We start from the raw sequence: 19,977 nt of genomic DNA, 5'->3' as shown, positions 1-19,977 counted from the left end.
TTAATACTCCATCATATCATTAAATTAATTTTTGCTTCCTCTATAACTCTAATAACATTGTTCAGCCCGTTCGGCTGGTACACAAAACTACTGTGTACCGGCTGGTTCTGGCCGGTTTCAGCTAATTCAATAGTGTTCATTGAGAGAGAATAAGCTGAAACAAGCGAGACAAGTCGAGCCGAACAAGCCCGTTATATTTCGCTGTTATAATCAATTGAGGTAATATTCTGTTACTGTAATAAAGTGAGGTAAGAAATGACTTAAGAATATTGTAGGCTGAATTCTCTCATTTATGATTCTGATGAAAAAATATTAATTTTCGAGTTCTCCCTTAAAATGTGCTTAACAAAACTACGTATTTTAGTGTTCTCTCTTAAATACTTAATATCTGATAGAAGAAAGTACTTCTAAGAGAGATTAGATCAGTCGCTTCTGCTGCCACATCGAGCTCACGAGAGGCGCACAGCACCGATCCTGGGGCACCCGGTGTCCCGGTTCCGGAGACCCAGACTCATGAAGGGCCCAAGGCAACGGGTGCATTGCAACAAGGAGGAAAGTGCCTTCTCATCTCTTTGATCATGAGAATTATTTTGCCACACTCACTGCTTTCAGGTCTGCTGCAATGCATACCCTATACCTAGTTCCCTACAGAAACTCAAAATGTGCCAAAGCAAGCAAGTGGCAACACACATCTATCTAAATTTTTGGTCGATTCAGATCTGAGAATTTTGCATCGACGGTGAGACACGAAGCACCAAATCGAATCACACAACATCAAACTGACCATACACGGACAGTATGCAAACAATAGGCTGCCACTGGACACTATACTCTAAAAGAACTCGAAGTCCAGGTATTTCCCGCCGGACTTCACGTCTGCTCCGACTATCCTCTTGCTGTTGCTCCCGATCGCCTCTGCCACCCCGTACTTCACAGGCAGCTCGGCCTCGACGGGCCTCGGGACCTCGGGAGGAGTGCTGCACCGGATGAGAGCCCAGTTCACGCCCTCGAAGAAGGGGTGCTGCTTTATCTCCGTCGCTCCCCGCTTCACGCCAAGGCGGCTCTGCGGTTCCTTGACCAGGAGCCCCCTGATGAGATCTCTGCTTGAGTAGCTCGTGGACGGCGACTCTGGAAATTTTAGTTGCTGACCGACCACGTTGAACAGAGTGGCGCGGTTCCCTGACCCCTTGAATGGGGTTTTCCCGTACAGCAGCTCATGCAGGAAGATGCCGAAGGTCCACCAGTCGACGGCGCTTCCATGCCCTTCACCTTTGATGATTTCAGGGGCCAAGTATTCATGAGTCCCTACGAATGACATCGATCGAGCTGATGTTGGCTCAGCAACAAGCTCAGGCAGGGTGCCGGCGTTCTGTCCCAGCTCAGACCTTGCCTTTCTAGTCTTCTTCTTGCTCTTCTGACCGAAGAATTTGGGGAGGAAGCACACAGGCTGAATACAAGCTGAAGTAGGTTCCATGCAAGCAGGCTGTACACAGAAAGAACCACCTGCTCTTCTGGGATCAGAATCAAAAGCTGATGTTCTGATGAGTGTAGGTGAGACCGCACATCTCAGCGAGAGGTCAAAATCTGAAAGCATTATGTGCCCATCATCGCGCACAAGAACATTTTCTGGTTTCAGATCTCTGTAGACGACTCCCAACATGTGTAGATACTCCAGAGCTAGAAGTACTTCTGCAGCATAAAACCTGCACAGAATCAGGGCACTCCATGTTACTGCTTGCAATTACTGTATTATGAAACAAAGCTAGAATCTAACATGACCTAATACCTCTCTTACTTGATGCTACTCTTCACATGGGCCCTGGCGCCCTGCTGTATAAATTTTACTCCACTAATGCAGGAAACATTTTAGGATACCTAACCTAACCAGGTGCACTTTGTTCCTACACATCACTCATAAAAGCTATTAGACTCTATTCGGGAATTTGTAGAGAGCATATCTGAACAAAGTTAGATTCTTCACAAAAAGGCCAATAAAACTAGGATGCTTAGATTCTCCATAAAAAGCCCAATAAACTAGGATAGTAACATTAGATCACCTTGTCAATTAAACTAGTAGTAAATTAAATTAACAAGATCCCCAAATGTGAACAGAATTTTCTTTCGGCAGATGAATGTGAATATAATATGATAATAGGCATTCAGTGATATGTAATACGACTTGAGAAATCATCTACTCTACTCCAAACAAATTACATTTCTCTGAATAATAGTAGTGTTCATATAGATTACCTTGCAGCGTACTCAGAGAAATGCTTTCCGGGTTGTCTCTGTCGCAAAGTATGCAGATCACCACCCGGACAGAATTCCATCACCAAACAAGAGAACCTATCAGTTTCAAAATGTGTATACAACGTTGGGAGGAATGGGTGGTCGAGAAGCTGTAGAATCTCCCTTTCAGTTTGAGCCCTATTTAACTTCTTCCTACTTGCCAAGGATGCCTTGTCCATTACCTTCATTGCAAAGTAGCACCGAGTTCCACTTAATTCTGAGAGGTAAACACTACCAATGTCACCACAACCAAGACGCTTTAGTAGTCTAAAATGGCTCATTCCAAGAACGCTATCACGAGTTCGTACAGCATGAATTGCCTTCCATCTAGGATCATTCCCCTTGTGAGGCTTGCTGGCACCTCCAGTGATGTGGCTCCAGCTGCTGTCATCACTAACACCACTGCTATTACTTGCTCGACTCATGCTAGTTTTAGCACTTTCTAGTAAGTCGCCTCGAACACCCTTTACACTCTCACAGTTTCTCTCCACATTAAGCATTGCTTCACCAGCTATGGCTTCGCTTTTATATGTGCTCGCGCAGCTGTGGAGGGTGCTCATGGCAGTGACGACACCCATGCTGTCAATGCTACTGTGAGGGCTAACATTGCCACTAGGAGGGAGTGAAGCGTCCCAGACGCACTCCTCCGAGTCCTGAGGCAAAGAGGTAGCCTGGGACGAGCGTGCTATGGCGACTGATGCCACTGCAGAAGCAGATACCTTCCTCTCTTCAGCCATGCCTTCAGCACCGCCTGCACCTACCACCAGATTTGCCTTTGTGCCTGAAACACGGATCGAGAGATCATCTATGAAAGGCCCCTTCACCGAGACTCCTCGCACTAAACAAACCGGTGGCTCCGCCTTCTCCTCGTCGATTGCGACATAGACCGTCTTCATGATATCCATATCAATAGGCTCTGGAGGGTGACTAGCCCCAGAGAAGGAGCTCCGGCCGCCTTCATCAGAGGAATCCAGGCTCCGAAAGCTCTCTACGCCATCAGCTGGCAGATCCTTCTCTTCTTGCTGCTGGGAGTCCTTCCCTTTCCATGACGCCTTTATCGGTATCGGTGGCTCCAAGCTCTGAACCTTCTGAGCAGTGAGCAGGGAAAGGGTCTTTGGGCTCAGCAATCTTGTCTACAGCCTCCATTCAGTCACAGCATAACAACTGCACAACCACCTGCTGGATCGTTTCTTGACGAATCCCCAAGCAATTCTCTCCAACCGCCTGTTTCCTGGCACTCGGTGCGCAGATTTCTGCGCAGACAACACTCCACCCTACAAGAACCACAATGATTTCGTTGTCTGTAAAAGGACGAGGAGTATGGAGACGAAGAAAACCAAAATTTCCCTTCAATCCAAAGAGTTCCCAGAATCGAACCTGCTTCCACGCTAATTCTGGGCGCCACCAAGCCAAGCAACTCCCGAGAGTAGGACGAACTCCACACTGTGCAAACACAAAAGTGCCGTTCAATACTTCAATCCATCGGATTAGACATTGCTCTCTTGCGGAAACAAGAACCCACCAAATTATGCCTGCGTTACTTAAATCCCACGACTCCCTCACCGCCGCAAAATCCCAATAACCACACCTGAAATCCCCCGTTCGCTACCCGGAAATGCACCCAACCCAACCCGCATTCAGATCTTTCCCACACACAAACCTCCAAAAAATAGCCAACAAAGACGAGCGGAAACCAACGCATCCCCAAGAAAGCAAGAACCACAACCACCCCCGAACTCGAGAAGCTTAGCAGAAACGAAAGAGATAGTCACCTCGAATGGGGCGAAGTGGAGATCCCGGAGCGTTCTTCGTGTTCTTGGCTCCCAATCCTCCACTCGCCTCCCCCACCGCTCACCACTGGCGTTACCACTGCTCCGCTCGTACCAGTCCCCGAGTAAACTCTCTCTCTCTCTCTCCTCTCGTGAGGAGAGGAAGTGGGGTGGAGCCGTGGAGTGGAGTGGAGGACAAAAGAAAAAGCGAAAGGCGTGATAACTGTTGTGGAGCTCTGCTCGGAGTCGGAGGTGGGGGCGTTGCTTCCCTTGCCTTTTTTTTTCCCCCTTCAATTTCTACCTTTAGAAATTAATGAACAGATAGAGAATGCAGTAAGGGCAAGGGCAATGATACAGCCTGCTGCCGACGAAATAAACTCTAGCCTAGCTTCTATTAAATGCAGCAGCGACAGCCAGCAGCACATTGCACCTAATGCGGAGCCTGCGCAACAGCAGAGCAGCCAGTAAAAACGCAGCACATGCGTATCCCCCACTTCAAGCCGACATTTTACGAGACGCTCGCTCCGCACTCTCTCTCCTGTCCTCTCTCTGCCAGCAGGGATTCAGCCGGCTTACAGCCAGCCATAATACTTGCTCTAATGGTGCAGCGCGTGGGCTTGCTACTCCAGCCTAACAGCCGTTTCCCGCTGCTAATCTCCAGTTTACTTTTACTAATCACGCAGCTTTGTTCCCTGTGGACTGTGGTCCTTTCATTTGTTCTTGTTACTGCGCAAAACCGTTCAGCATCCCTTGGTGATCAGTGAAAAATGACTGTTTCCTCTAATGACTGTTTGGTGTTTCTCTCCCAAATTTTAGTCACCTAGGCCTTATTTAGATTGAGGTTAGGAATCAGTATTTAGCACTGTAGTACTTTCGTTTGTATTTGATAATTATTGTCTAATCATGGCCTAACTAGCCTCAAAAGATTTGTCTCGTAATTTACAATCAAACTGCGTAATTAGTTATTTTTTTTATCTACATTTAATACTCCATGCATGTGTCCAAAGATTTAATGTGATGGAAAGAGAGTGAAAAAACTTGCAATCTAAACAAGACTCTAAATCAGGGACTAAACTTTAGTCACTCAGTGTTTAGTTTGGATGACTAAAAGAGGTCTTTTAATCCCTTTTTAATCAGGGTGTTTGACTACAAAGTGACTAAAAGGTGAGGTTTAATCTCTTTTAGCAATAATTTGGTGACTAGTTGGCTAAACTCATTTAGTCATAGTGTTTGAGTGAAAAATGATTAAATGGGACTAGATTTAGCTGATTAAATTTTAGGAGGGGCTAACCGGGCCCTAATATTATGTGCTATTTAGGATTTTATTACTCAATTTTTTTAGCGTTGAAGATTAGTGTCTGAACGGCATTTCTTCCTTGACCAACACAAAAAATCTGTATTACCCCAGCTTTGTCATAAAAAAATATCTATAATATATAACTCTTGTATCTATGACAATATATTTTCGTCAAAATTGCTGGCTAAATGTTATATTGGAGACTTAGCAATATCTAAAAATATATATATTATTGATCTCACGAAGTGATACTTTTTTGTAAAAAAGTTGTTGTATGCTTCGACATTCATCTTAAAAAACATAGGTGAGTGTTGAATTCGTTTGAGCACTAAACAGGACAATCTACGTCACCTGTGCCATCCTCAGAAGCTAATGGGTTTCTTGTGGTACCTTAATCTGTTGATCATATAAACTGATACTAAAGTGTGTGCGTGTCACTACTCTATTGTAGATGAAACATGCTTTTATTTGCATCAGAGTTAAATCAAAATATTAGATTTAGAATTGGATGTAGGCATGTTATTTGTCTCATCCTAAGTCAAACTATTTAATTTTATTTAAATTTATAAAAAAACATAGCAACATCTACAAGAACATATTAATTCCATTGGATCCACCATTGAATACATTCTAATAATATATTTATTTGTTGTTGAAAATTGAAAGGATCAAGATGCCCAAGAGGGGGTGAATTGGGCTAATTTTAAATTTTCTTGCAATAATCAAATCCTACTGATAGCCCATTTAACCCCTTTGCCTAGAAAAATGTTTCTATCAAACTAATGCACAAAGGACTTACAACCTATGTTCCAAACTTACTCTAGCATGGCAATTCTATGAATGTAAAGACAAGTATTGAATTGCTCAAAGTAAATGCTCAAAGTAAATGCTCAAAGTAAATCGAGAGAGAGAGTAACGCGACGATGTTTTGCCGAGGTATCGGAGAGTCGCCACTCCCCACTAGTCCTCGTTGGAGCACCCGCGCAAGGGTGTAGCTCCCCCTTAATCCGCGCAAGGATCAAGTGCTCTCTATGGGTTGATTCTTCGACACTCCGTCGCGGTGAATCACCCAAAGCCGCTCACAACTTGGGTTGGGTCACCCACAAGCTCCGCCGGGTGATCACCAAGCTCCCAACCACCACCAAGCCGTCTAGGTGATGGCAATCACCAAGAGTAACAAGCACGAACTCTCACTTGACCACGCGAAGCCTAATGAGAAGATGGATGCACACTTGACTACTCTTGATTCACTAATGAGGTTACTCTCTTGGATTCTCAAATCTCAATCACCTCACTAGGACCTTGCTCTTCTTGGCACTCACAAACGTGTTTCTCAGCTGTTGGAATAAGCAAAAGTAACTCCACACACGAGTGGAGCTTCTATTTATAAGGCAGCCTGAAAAAACAAACCGTTATGAGCTTCTGCGGGGTGACCGGACGCTCCGATCGTGTTGATCGGACGCTCTAGTCAGTTCAACCCGCGAGCCAGTGAGATTGTGTTGACCGAACGCTGGCAGGGTCCGGTCAGCACTGACCGGACGCGTCCGGTCGCATGAAACCCTCACTGGATGCTTACTGGGCTCGACCGGACGCTGAACCCTCAGGGTCCGGTCAGTACTGACCGGACGCGTCCGGTCGCAGATTTCCTTCTCTGGAACCTTACTGGAGTCGATCGGACTCTGCCTTTCAGCGTCCGGTCACTTGACTTCTCCAGCGTCCAGTCGCATCGAACACTGTCTGCTGATCAAATGAACTGACCAGACCCTGCGGCCAGCGTCCGGTCGCACCGGGGCCAGCGTCCGGTCAGCATTTGATCCTCCATTCACTTCCAACTCTCGATCATATGTGAATGAAGTTTGCTCCAAAGGATCTTAGGCATTCATAGGAGCTACCTAGAGCTAGTTTTAACAAGTGTGCACCACACCTAACTCACTAGACTCAACTAGGTCAAGCTACCCGTCCATACCCCCCTTAATAGTACGACTAAAGGAAAAACAAAGTCCTAAACTACTCTAAGTATCACTCCAACTCCAATCGACACTTAGAACTAGTCATCCTTAACCTTGTCGTCCATCCTTTGAAAACCGAAACGATTTCTATCGTAGGGGCATGACAACTTTGATTGCCCAATCGATCTCCATTACCATGACCTAACTTAATTGCCTCTGCAAAACATACATTAGTCATAGTAATCTTGTATTGTCATTAATCACCGAAATCCAACTAGGGGCCTAGATGCTTTCAAAAATGTTCTATTTTTTCCTATAAATTTGTTCAAACTTGAAGTCGGCTAAGGACTAAAACACCTTACATCTTGGAGTAGAGTAATCCCTCCTTTACAAATTATCTTTGTCCTAAGTAATCTTATTTAACTTTTCAAGTTTTTAGAAAAAATACACCAACATCTAAAACATCATATTAGTTTCATTAAATTACTTATGAAATATAGTGTATTTTTTAAAACTTAAACCTATTAATAGTTTTTTTAAAATGTTGAATTTAAACAAGTTTTATTTAGTATAGATATAAAGTGAACTATAATTTGAAATGGAAAAGGTACCAAATAATACTGGTATAAAAGAAAATAATACCATCTTCACAAAAAAAATATACCTAATAAAGAAGAAATTTATTTTTCTTATAATGGGAGGAATAAGGAACTGGTGGTTTTGATTAAAGCTACAATTCTCACCGAAAGTGAATTAATTGCTGAAATGGGTCGGAGGACCATCGGAAGACGTTTGGGCCCGAGGTGCTGGACCACACTGCAACCTACAAGGGACCCACCTGTCAACATCACTTCTTGTTCTTGGGGGCGTTGGCGCGCTGCAACCCAATGTCCCAACTCCCAATCACCCCAAAGAAACGAGCGTGCCCCTGACCAGACCAGACCCATTGAGTGATGGATGCCATTTAATCACCTACCCGCACTTTAATCATGGTTATGGTTATCGTGCAACTTTAGCGAGGAAAAGGTCGCTGAATCTTTATTAGGCTATTAGCAGACTGCAGAGCAAAATGAAGCGATAATTCAATCCCCCGATAAATTATCTTATCTTAGGTTCGAAAATGCATTTTTTTTACGATCTTCTAGTGTACAATTATAGGGGGGCCTTCAAATTATATGTGGCCATGCAGCACGAGGCACGACGGCACGACACGAAGCACGAAAAAAAGCCCGACATGAACCCGGCACGGCCCGATAAAACTCGGGCCCGGGCTGGCTCGGCCCGTTGCTCGGGCCGTGCTTGGGCTGACCCCCAAGCCCGTGGGCCAGCACGGCCCGGCACGAGAAATGGAGGGAGGCCCGACAGCGGCCCGAGGCAGCTAGCCCCCCCCCCAATGGCTACCCGCCACCGCCAGCCCAACGGCCATTTTGGCCCATCATCAGCCTATACTCGGCCCCTCCCTTCATATATAAGGGACACGCCGCGACCGCAGGCCGCCCCTTCTCCTCACCTAACCCTAATCGGCTAATCCATTCGACTCCACTCGCCGCGCAGCGCCCACACCGCTCTCGTCTTCGCCTCGCCTTCGTCGCGCCGCCGTCTCCTCGGCATCCGACCTCATCGACTCCGGTGACCTTGATCAGCCTTCCGCCACCGGGCAGCCTTTCCCTTCTCCTCCCTGATCTCCTTCATCTCTCCCTCTCCCTTCCCCTCTTGGTGATATGTGAGTTCATGTTCCTGTCAGTGTCATCCCTCCTCCGCCGCTCGCCGTCCTTGCTAACGGTCTAGTCGTCTTCTCTGCGGGGGTCGTCGTCTTCTTCGGCACCGGCTCTGGTTGCGTAGGTAAACCCTAACCCTAACCCTAGCATCTTCTTTCTTGATCTGATTCTGTCATCTGATGTGTTTCTTGATCTGCAGGTCGGTAGCCGATGCTTCCTCTTCTAGCTGCGGCGTAGAGCGAGCTCGACGGCCACCCACACCAGTCGAGGAATGGGGCCAGAGCGGTCACTACCATGGCAGATGACGATTCCATCCTACCGGACATGGCCCCCGAGGGCGAGGACGACGATGACCTCCGAGAGGACGCAGCTGCCTTGTTCGGTGTTGATCTCGGAGCCAGCCAGGCTTCGATCGATCTAGGACGGCTGGTGGTGGTGAAGGGGCGACGACGGCTAGGACTGGCTCCAACACCAACAGCTCTGCTCCATCTAGTTTCTGGTAATGCAACCAGAGTTGGTAAGCACAAATCTCCTGTCTAGGCTGACTTTGATGAGATCTATGAGGATATGAACGACAGTAGAATTTGCACTAAAGCTGTTTGCAAAATGTGTAAGGCTACTTTGTCTGCTAGATCTATTTCTGGAACTGGGCACTTGAAGAGGCACCAGAAATCATGTATGGAAAAAACTAATCGACGTGCTGCTGTTCAGTCTAGGCTTGCGCTTAATCCTGATGGTTTGCGCAACTGGGACTATAAACCTGATATAGCTAGACAGGAGCTGTGTCGTTTGATTGCTAGGCTTGATCTTCCCTTAGGTATTGGTGACACTGATGCATGGGAGGAGTACATTCAACGTGCTCATAACCCTATTTTTACTAGGGTCTCTCGGTAGGCCATCACTAGAGACCTAAGTAAGTTATTCACTGAACGTCGTAATATGCTTAAGAATCATATTTTGCGTGGTGCTTCATCTATTGGTTTGACATCTGACATTTGGTCTGGTAATGCTAAGGAGGACTACATCAGTGTAGTTGCTTATTTTGTGAGTGCTGACTAGGAGCTACAGAAAAAGGTAATTGGGTTGAGATTGATTGAGGTGAAGCATACTGGTCAGAACATTGCTGAAAAATTAGTTCTGTGATTGAGGAATTTGGTTTGATTGACAAGATCTTTTCTGTTACTCTAGATAATGCTTCTTCTAATGCAAAAGCAATGGAAACTTTGACACCTTTGTTTGCAGGATACTTGGGTTCTGATCCAGCCCCTACACCGTTCTGATCCTAATAAAAGAACTTATCACCTTGTTCATCAACGTTGTGCTTGTCATATCATAAATTTGATTGCTAAATCTAGTTTAAAGAGGTTTAAACTTTATAAAGAAGATTTTAGAACTGCTATTAACTTCTTGAATTCTTCTAATCATAGAATTGCCATGTGTTAAGAACTACTACAATGCTCAAGGTTTAAGACCTAGGAAGTTTGGTTTGGATATGGATGTTAGATGGAATGCTACATACCTTATGCTTAAACACCTGCATGTCATATAAGGAAGTTTTTTCTGTGTTCATTAATGCTAATTTTGGAGCTGAATTGTTAACTCCAAGGCATTGGCATATAGCTGCAAAGGTATTGGAATTCCTGGAAGTATTTTATGAATCAACTATTGTTCTTTCTGGTGTGTACTATCCAACTAGCCCTCTTGTTTTGCATCATCTGCTTGAGATTTCTACTCATTTGCATGAAAGTGAAAAGGATCAAAATCTGATAGCTGTTGTGTATCCGATGAAACTAAAATTTCTTAAATACTGGGAAAATATACCTCTGCTGTATTCATTTGCTTTCATTCTTGATCCAAGAGCTAAGATGAGAGGTCTGTTTAATGTCCTGGTAATTCTAAAAGAAAACCTTGGTGTTGATTACAATTTATATTATGCTTCTATTAAAACTAAACTTTATAAGTTATTTGCCAAGTATGACAGCAAGTTTGGTGTAGCTAAGAATAGAAGGGCTGCACATTCTGCAGGCCAAACTGGTAAGAGAAAATAGGCTTGAGGAAGAATATTTGGAGGCCCTGGAGCCTCTAGTGTTATTGGTCCATCCCCTACCCCAACTTCATCTACTGCATCTGTTAGGTTGTGAGCTCACAGCTTATCTAGACAGTGACAATGTCACTGCATATGAAAATGACTTTGATTTGCTTCTCTAGTGGTGTGACCACAAACTAACTTTTCCTATTTTATCTATAATGGCAAAAGATATAATATATGTTCTAGTGTCTACTGTGTCTTCAGAATCATGCTTCAGCTTGATAGGAAGGATACTTGAAGAGCGGTGCCGACACTTGTTGCCAGAACATGTGGAGATGCTTGCTTGCATCAAGGATTGGGAGTTGGGAGAACGAAGACTGCAGCATTCAACAGACAACCAAGAGTTGGCAAGCTACTTCGAGCATCAATATCTTGATGAAGAAATTCAGAGTGCATCTGGGGCTCCTTCAGCTGGTACATCAGTGGCTTCTGCATCTACTTTTGCTGGTACTTAGTGTTCTCTGTTCTAAGAGAGTTGAGAGATGAGAGATGAGAGATGAGAGTGAGTTGAGAACTTGAGATTGAGAGGAGAGATGAGAGTTGAGATGAAACAGAGAGTGACATTTGTATCTAAACTTTGAACTTATCATTATAAGAGCTGTGTTGCACTCTTTTTTTCTTTCTAGAGTTTCTCACAAGGATGAGTTTTATCTAGAAAGATTTTTAATGGGGCAGCATTGCACATAGCTCAATTATCTTTTTAAGTCTTGTTTGTGCATTGTTATTTTATGATTGTGAGTTGTGAATCTGTTAAGATACTTCATACTTGTGAGTTGTGACTGGTCACTGGTCAATGGTCTAGTTGTTAATTGTTATCTTTGAATCCGGTCTAGTTGTGAACTTGTGATTGTGAGTTGTGATTGTGAATCTATGATCTCTTATCCTTTATGTTTTCTGTGAAATTTGATTCCAAATTTGAAAACTGAAGTTAGAGCTGAATTTGCCTGTGTGTTTATAGAATTGCGGGCTGTGGGCTGGCATGACCCGATATTTTCGCCAGGCTGGTCGGGCTGGCACGGCCCGAAAATTAGCCCGCAGGCCCGTGCTTGGACCGAATGCCAAGCATGAGGCCCGTGCTGGCACGGCCCAGTAGGCACGACGTGCCGTGCCTGGCCTAAGAAGTTGCGGGTCATGCCTGGCCCGTGCCCAGGCCGGGGCGTGCCGGGCCGGCCCGATGGCCGTATATACTTCAAATATATGGATGTATCCAGTGGCGGATCAGGGGTCTCGAGCCCTCCTACCGATATCGGAGCCCTAGGCCCCCTAGAGCCCCATAAAATTTTAGCCAAAGTCTTATCGTGTAGGTAAGACTGAGATTTAAGATCGAAGCAACAGTCGGAGGTATGTTGTTGTCGCACTTTTGTTCAACCCCCTAAAATTTTTCCTGGATCCGCCGCTGGATGTATTTACAACTCTAGACTGAAAACCCAGTATAGCACATGTCACATCCTGAAAAGTGAAATAGAAATGTTATACAACACACATGTGTTTTAGAAAAAAAAACATATGGATTTTTTTTGTAGAGAAATGCTATACATTAGCCGGTTGTTTCATTTGCTCAAAATAGCCGGTTTTGTGGCCGTTCGTTTTATTTGTGTGTCTTCATTTCGATCGTCCGATCCATCTTAGCGCGTGGCACCCAGCTCCGTCGTCATCTTCAGTTTCTGACTGTGGGCTAGCGTGGTTTTTTTGACTTTCTTGGTAGTGGCGCCCTGAATTTTCTCGGTACGTTTCCCACTTTCCCGATTCCCCCATTTTTGATTCGGCTCCCCCCTGCAACCAAGTTGAGGCGACTCGCAGCGGCTCCGGTGCGGTGACCGGCGCTGTCAATGGTTTCGGCGAGCTAAGTTCCTTTGTTCCCCTTCCCATGTTTCCTTTTGGCGTCACCGTTGTTTGTATCTATCGTCTCTCAAGGATTTCGCTGGTACCGAAGAAATCCCTGCCACTGCCGCACCCGTTGTGCGCCAGTGGATCTAGTCTGACGTAGGGAGGGTTGCGGCCGCCGTCGATTGGAGGGAGTAGTTGTCGTCGACCTCTGTTGATTTGAGAGAGTCCGCACTGTCGTGTGTAAGATCCCTTAGCCACCCGGCTGCTGCCTCCAGTCGCTGCTCATCGTGACGGGCGCGGGCGTCCCCGGCGGACCACAGCCTGCTCCGTCCGTCGCTGCTTACCACCAGGACGGGGCGCGTGGTGTCCCCGGCGCGGGCTCTAGGGAGTCACGCACAGTAGGAGCCGCACGCTCCAGGCGCCCAAGCACCACTAGGCCTGGTGGCCTGTTCTTTTGTCTGGAAGCAGTCCGTTCGTTGCCCCTCTCCCTCTCTACTGTTCAGTTCAAGTGAATAGTTTATATATGCTCAAGTTGATTTGCTGACTATGTGTTTAGTTCTAGTGAATTGTTTTTCATGTCCTGGATGGTTTTGAATCTTCCAGTACATTTTATGTTTAGTTCAGTGTAAATCTTTCAGAATAGTGATGTATTATTTCATTGTAGAGTTTTAGTTAGTTTCTGATCCCTGCATAGTTTGAGTTTTAGATTTAGTTTTAGTTTTCTTCAGAGTCTACCTGTGTGAACCATTGCAATATTTTTGTTCAGGTTATAGGTTTATTTTTTAGTTTCTATTCAGTTTTAGTGTTAATCTTCTAGAATAGTGATGTGTTATTTAATTGTAGAGTTTTAGTTAGTTTCTGAAGCTGTATAGTTTCAGTTTTAGATTTAGTTTTAGTGTTAATCTTCTAGAATAGTGATGTATTATTTCATTGTAGAGTTTTAGTTAGTTTCTGATGATGCCGGCCTCTGTTGATTTTCAGAGAGGCCGTTGTCGCATGTAGGATGTGTGTAGCAGCAGCAGCAAGTAATGAAAATTAGTCACTTGCTTTTGTTAGTTTGACTTTGAATTCATGGATATCATTTTGTTTTTTAGGGTTATGGCTCATACGAGCAATCTCTGTTGCGGCAATCACGGGCTGCAGGATAACAATCGAGTTGGCCCTGCTCTTCGTTATGTGAATTATTTTAGAAATGTATGTTTCTTTATTTTGTTTTTAAATAAATCTAGTATGGAATTAGCTCTTTTTCATACATTATTAGCTTTTTCTGTGTTTATCAGGCTTCCATGTCATCTGTGAATCTTCATTTGCTGGAGGAGTTTGTTGGTTTTTGTGAGGCCAAGAAAATAAATCGGCATAATGACCCTGTGCAAGAAGGGAGTACATCTCGCCATGATCAAGCTAATGCTATTCCTGATTCATCATCATTTAAGGAGGATATCATTTTGTATTTTGGTGATTCAGTTGCATCCTAATATATTTTTTTTCCCTTAGGTGCCTTTTTTAACTTACTGATTATCTGTTTGGTAGTTCTAACTTTTTTTCAGGTCATTGACGACCTATGCAAGCTCGTGAATGAGAGTTCATATGGGAAGTGTAGGTTCTGTAAGATGTCCACTGAGAGCTTAGTCCTTAGTGTCCTTCATATATTGTCAGATGCTGCACAGATCAGCAAAGACTCCAAAGGAAACACTGCTGCTCCTATTTTAGATCCTAATGTTGGAGGTATTTTTAGTATTTTCTTTAATTTTAATTTATTGCATTTTGTTTTTTTTCTTTATAAGTAGTAATGATTTTTTTTATACTTTTTGGAATTCAGTTGTAAAAGGCCCATCCGTGCATTGTTCTCAGCAGTTCACCAGGCGCAGTGGTGCAGGGTTCCCCGTACCCATGAAGTGCACAAGAATTCCAATCAACGAGACTACAGGAGACCCAAAGAATGTGCACACTCATGTTGCTGGTAAGGACAAGTTATTCCCATTAACACAGACTGGTTTGTTTTCTTCTTATGTACTATATTAACTTTTTTTACCTAATCATTGGTTCTGAAATATATCTGTATATATTTTTGTATAGGTATTGAGGGGAATTCTATTGTTAACAACTTCCAAATGCACAGTGGCGAGCAGCCCCTTATGCGCAGTGGTGAAGGGTTTTAGCATCCTCTTAATTGCACAAGGCCCCCAAATTATGAGTCTACATGAGTTCACAACAATGGCCACATTCCTGTTTCTGCTAGGATCAGTCCTCACCCTCAGGTTGTGTAATCCTCCCATTTTTTCATGTTAATATATTTTTGTATTCGTGTAATCTTGTTTAGTTTTCCATCTTTTATGGATTTTTCTTATTTCTTTTATTATATAGAACCCAAAAGAAGCTTCTAATTTCTTACATGGTTTGAAAATGAACAAGCATATGCTGGTCCTGGACACTCCTTTGGTGATGTGTAAGGGCAATCGTATGTTTGATGAGGCTGCATCCATGGTAGATAATGGTCCTATCATGAACAAGAAACAAAAGGTATGACGTTGCTCCATATGCTGTGACTACCCCGCTCGTGGGTAGTCTGTTTTTGTTAAAGAAGCATTTGCAAACCATTAGTAAGTTTTTTTATTTCATTTTTTTTTCTTTTTACCACTTTAGGTCCAAGTTGGTAATTCAGTTAGACCGGTTATCAATATTTCTGATGAGAGACCTAAGATTGAAGAGGTCAGATATAGGATGAGGACCGGATCTGGCCAGAGATTTCCTATAACTGAAGAAGAGGTTTGTTACTATAATGCAATCTGTGGGCTTGCTCATAGCCAATGGAGTGGGTAAGTTAAGTTTATTTTTTTTGGTATTGTCTCTTTTATCAATCATGTTTTTTTTTCGTTGACTCTTTTGTTTTTTTAGTTGGAAGGCAGACGAATTCTCTTTGTTGACCAGTGTGACATATTCCTCACTGGGGGCAAAGTTGATAACTATTTTGTTTCCGGGATGTGTTGTTATTTTTTTGAGGATGTTCACCCTCGGCAGTCGAAAAAACACTTTTTCTATCCAAAAGTTGTGGTATGTTTTGTTCTTATTCTTGTTCAATTTTTTAAATTTTAATTTATTTATTTTTCAAGTTCATTAGTCAGTCAGCCTAATTTTTTTTATTTATAGGGTTCTCTTTATACCTACAACTGCTCAGATGATGTGAGGATAGTCCAGAAATCGTTCATCGGTGCCAATTCTGCCTACAAGCTTCATTTGTCAGATAACGTTTTTCATCCTTGCATTTATTTTTTGTTTTACACTTCCTATGTACAGATTAAAGCCCTGCTATGTAATGTGATTTAATTTTAATATATATGTTTTAGCTTTGTTTTCCAGTAGTCCTTCATAAGCATTGGTTCGTGTTCATTGTCGATCTGAAGAACAAGATGTTTGTATTCTTGGACTCTTACTTCGATTCCAATGCTAATTTTTAAATTGATGCTAGCTCGAAGCTTGTAAGTTTATTTTATGTTATCTTGATCAGTTTCTCTGGTCTTAGCTTGTACCTTGTTTGTATTTTACCTATTTTTTTGTCAGATTATTGCTTTCAAGGAGTGCTGGTATCAGCATGCTGAAGGCTATACAAGTTTGGAAGATTTCTCTGTGTCTTATCCTGCAGTCCCCAAACAGAACAATATGTAAGTCTTGCTATGTTTTTTTCTTTGAACAGTCATCTTTCTTATTGGTTCGCCCGCTGACTTTTTTCGCCATCCTCTGCTCCTAGTGTTGATTGTGGTATTTTTGCCGTCAAGTTCATGGAACTCTGGGATAAAGATATTGATCTAAGGAATGTGTTTGACCAATCTGATATTCCAAATATCAGGGTGAAGCTCGCAAACAATATGATTTTTCAGCAGGGGCAAACACTATTAACAAGTCTCTAGTAATCAACTTGTGCCGGCAGGTACTTGTCCCCTCATAGTCTTTGTTGCATTAGCCTTTTTTATGATTTATATGTTTCTTTTTATATTTTAGATTGTGGTTCTATCCATGGACAAGTTATCATTGTTATTAATTTTTTTTCTTGCAGGGGATCAATCCACGTGTCATTAACTAGGCTTTTTTTTCTCGCTGGGTGATGGCTGGAGCTATATCACATAGGATTAACAAAAATGTATAGGGGAGGGTACTAGCCAAAAACATGTTTTTTTATTCTGGAGATGTGTTTGCATGCACATAGAACAATATAGTAATGTTTACATGCACGTGTAATGTCTCTTGTAATATCCTATTACATGAACTGATAATGCCTTTATGATAGCACTATATTATTGTCTTCCTTGGTCCTCTTGCACTCTTTTCATTTGCATCAGTGTTGTTTCTTGTTGTTTTCTTCATCCTCTTTGGCTTGGGCTTGATCGGAGATCCTGCAAGGATATTTTAACTTTTGATTATGATAGCACTGCTATAATGTCAAGAATAGTGTTGAGGTTTTTTTATTCTTTACCTGTGCTCTCGTTTGCTGTTACTTTCTTCTTCTTCTTGTTTTCTTTTTGCTTCATTTCTCTCTTTCCTATTCTATCAGTGGCTTCATTCTTTTTGGCAATGCTGGCCTGCCCCTTTTTGTTGTTGTTTCTGGATCCCCAATATTGTTGTCTGCATTGTTCACTGTTGCATTTGCCTCCCCTCTGATTTGTTCCACTTCAATGGAGTGTACCTCTTCTTGAGTGTTTTCAGTTGTTTCGGACATCAGAATTGTTTCCAAGTGCAAGTCAATCCTGTTTATTTCTGCCATAAGGTACTTTGTTGCTTCCTCTCTTTTTGATGCCTTTGAAATGATTATTGTAGATTGCCTTGATAGCATATTGAATCTTAGCAGTGAACGCGCGTCAGCTGTGTTTTCTCCAATTCTTTGCTTGACCATTCTAAGATCCCTTTTCCTCCATCTATCTATTATGTACTTGTCTGGTATTCTGCTAATTTCTTTTTCAATCATCACTTTTAGGATGTGCGAGTAGAGTACTCCATCTTTGTTGAATTTGACGTAGATGCAACTCATCTCCTCTACTCCCTCTCTGAGGTCAGTCAGGACAGTGTACTTTCTTATCCTCTCTAGTTTCTGAACTTGGTTACTTCTCTGCCATACTTGAAATACTTTGTCTTCTTGGATTTCTTGTAAGCTAATGTAGATGTAGCTTTTAGTTGAAGCTGGAATTTTTTGTATATATTCCTACTTGTACAATTCTTCTGCCTGAATCTCAAATGTGTAGCCAAACATTAGGTCCTTCTGCCTTTTTTTGTACATTGTAGTGGTCCTCTAGATTTTCTGCTCTGTCTATTGTTTCTATCATTCATTGGTACTCTGAGAAGAAGCTGTGTATACTATAGGTTGGACCCACATTCTCTTTGAATCTTGCATTGACAGCCTCACTTCTTGATGTGGTTTGGATAAACGGAAAGAAATCATGTTTGTAGTATACTGGGATGAATCTTTCCCTTGTCTCCCACATCCTTGTGAAGTATTTGTTGTTCTCTAGCTTTTTGTCTTCAATCATCTTACCCCACAAGTACTCAAATTCTTCTTCTAATAAGCAGTTGTTTACTATGTCTTCAAATATTTCGTAGAGGCCTTTGTTTTTTGCGAAGACTTTTAGGTTCTTGTTGTAGCATTTGTTTTTTATGTGAAACAAGTAGTTTCTGTGTCTTGTATTTGGGAACACCTCTAGAATGGCTGCTTTCATTGCTTTGTCCTGATCCATAATGATGGACCTAGGGTGCTTGCCTCCCATTGATTCCAGAAATGTTTCAAATACCCACTTGAAAGTCTCTGCTGTTTCATCATGTAGGAAAGTGCATCCAAATAAACAAGTTTGAGCATGGCCAGTTATCCCCACAAACGGCGCAAATGACAACCTGTATTTGTTAGTCATGTATGTTGTGTCAAAGCTGACACAATCACCATATTCTTCATAATATTTAATTGATGATCCATCTCTCCAAAAAATGTTTTTAACTCTGTTTTCCTCATCCAAATCAAACTTGTAGAAGAAACTTGGGTCATCAGACTTTTTATTTCTGAAGTTGTCCAATAGCTTAGTCATATCTGATCCCCTGACTTCTCTGTTAATTTTTATTCTTATGTTACTAATGTCTTTCTTCTTCACAGGAAGTGTCATGGGTCCTCCTCTAAGATTGGACAGGATGGTTACCATCTTTCTTGTTGGAATGTTGCATTCATTTAATGTTCTTATGAGTGCTTTCTCCATGTCTATCAAATACTTGTGCCCATCAAAATGTTTTCCCGGCTGTAGGTCATGGTTGTGTTCTAATTCTAGTCCAGTAATCCTCCAGATTTGACCTTCTTCTTTGGCAACCATAGTACACTGACAATTTGTTTTTACTACCACATTTGTTTTCCTTTTAGGTCCTTTCTTTTTTCCAATGTCCTTGTCCACCTCTGCCTCCTGCTGTGGTAAGGTCTTTGGTTCTTTGTTTTTGCCATACTTATTGCACTTAACTATGACTTTTGTGACCTCTTGTTTTTTTTTCTTGCTTCCAGACCTGAAGACTTTTACTATAGCCGTTCCAAAGCTAGCCATGTATGCATAGAAGTTGAAAAAATGTTGAGCAGCTTCCTTTGTTTCAAATTCCATCCCTATCTGTGGAGTGTACATGCTATTGATGTCAGCATTGTTTCCTGCAGAAGCTGCTACCTGTTCTGCAGCAATGAATTCCTCAATTTCTTGTTCAGTAAGTTCTTGGCTATTGTTTGTTTCTACACTGTCAGCATCTTCAGGTGGCACGCTCACTGCTTGAAATATTACTGATGTTGTCGATGTTCCTTGAACTTCTTGTAGCTTCATGTTTTTGAAGATGCTATTCTGCCATTGTTCTTCTTCACTATCAATTAAGTAATCTTCACCCCACTCTATGAGTTGATTGTCTTGATATTCATTGTTTGAGTATTGCAGTTCTTCATGTCTTTTAGGGCCATTGCTAATGGTTTCTACTTTTTTCTGCAAGTCACTTCTTCAAGGGTCTTTTTCTAGAGCAGGACACATTGATGTATTGGGTGCAT

General features: G+C 42.6%; 1 protein-coding gene and 1 pseudogene across 1 annotated transcript; both read right to left on the bottom strand.

Moving 5' to 3' along the window:
- Positions 1-742: 742 nt before the first annotated feature.
- LOC136497091 (serine/threonine-protein kinase D6PKL1-like) lies at positions 743-4,251 on the bottom strand (annotated as a pseudogene).
- Positions 4,252-18,250: 13,999 nt separating this feature from the next.
- LOC136495981 (protein FAR1-RELATED SEQUENCE 5-like) lies at positions 18,251-19,762 on the bottom strand. Its single transcript, XM_066491744.1, has one exon. The coding sequence runs from the start codon at positions 19,760-19,762 to the stop codon at positions 18,251-18,253; it is 1,512 nt and encodes a 503-aa protein (XP_066347841.1).
- Positions 19,763-19,977: the final 215 nt, after the last annotated feature.

The sequence above is a fragment of the Miscanthus floridulus genome, chromosome 12 (assembly GCF_019320115.1).
Source record: "Miscanthus floridulus cultivar M001 chromosome 12, ASM1932011v1, whole genome shotgun sequence".
Lineage (NCBI taxonomy): Eukaryota > Viridiplantae > Streptophyta > Magnoliopsida > Poales > Poaceae > Miscanthus > Miscanthus floridulus.
The sequence above is the reverse complement of the archived record's forward strand: the minus strand, read 5'-3'. Positions and strand labels throughout refer to the sequence as shown.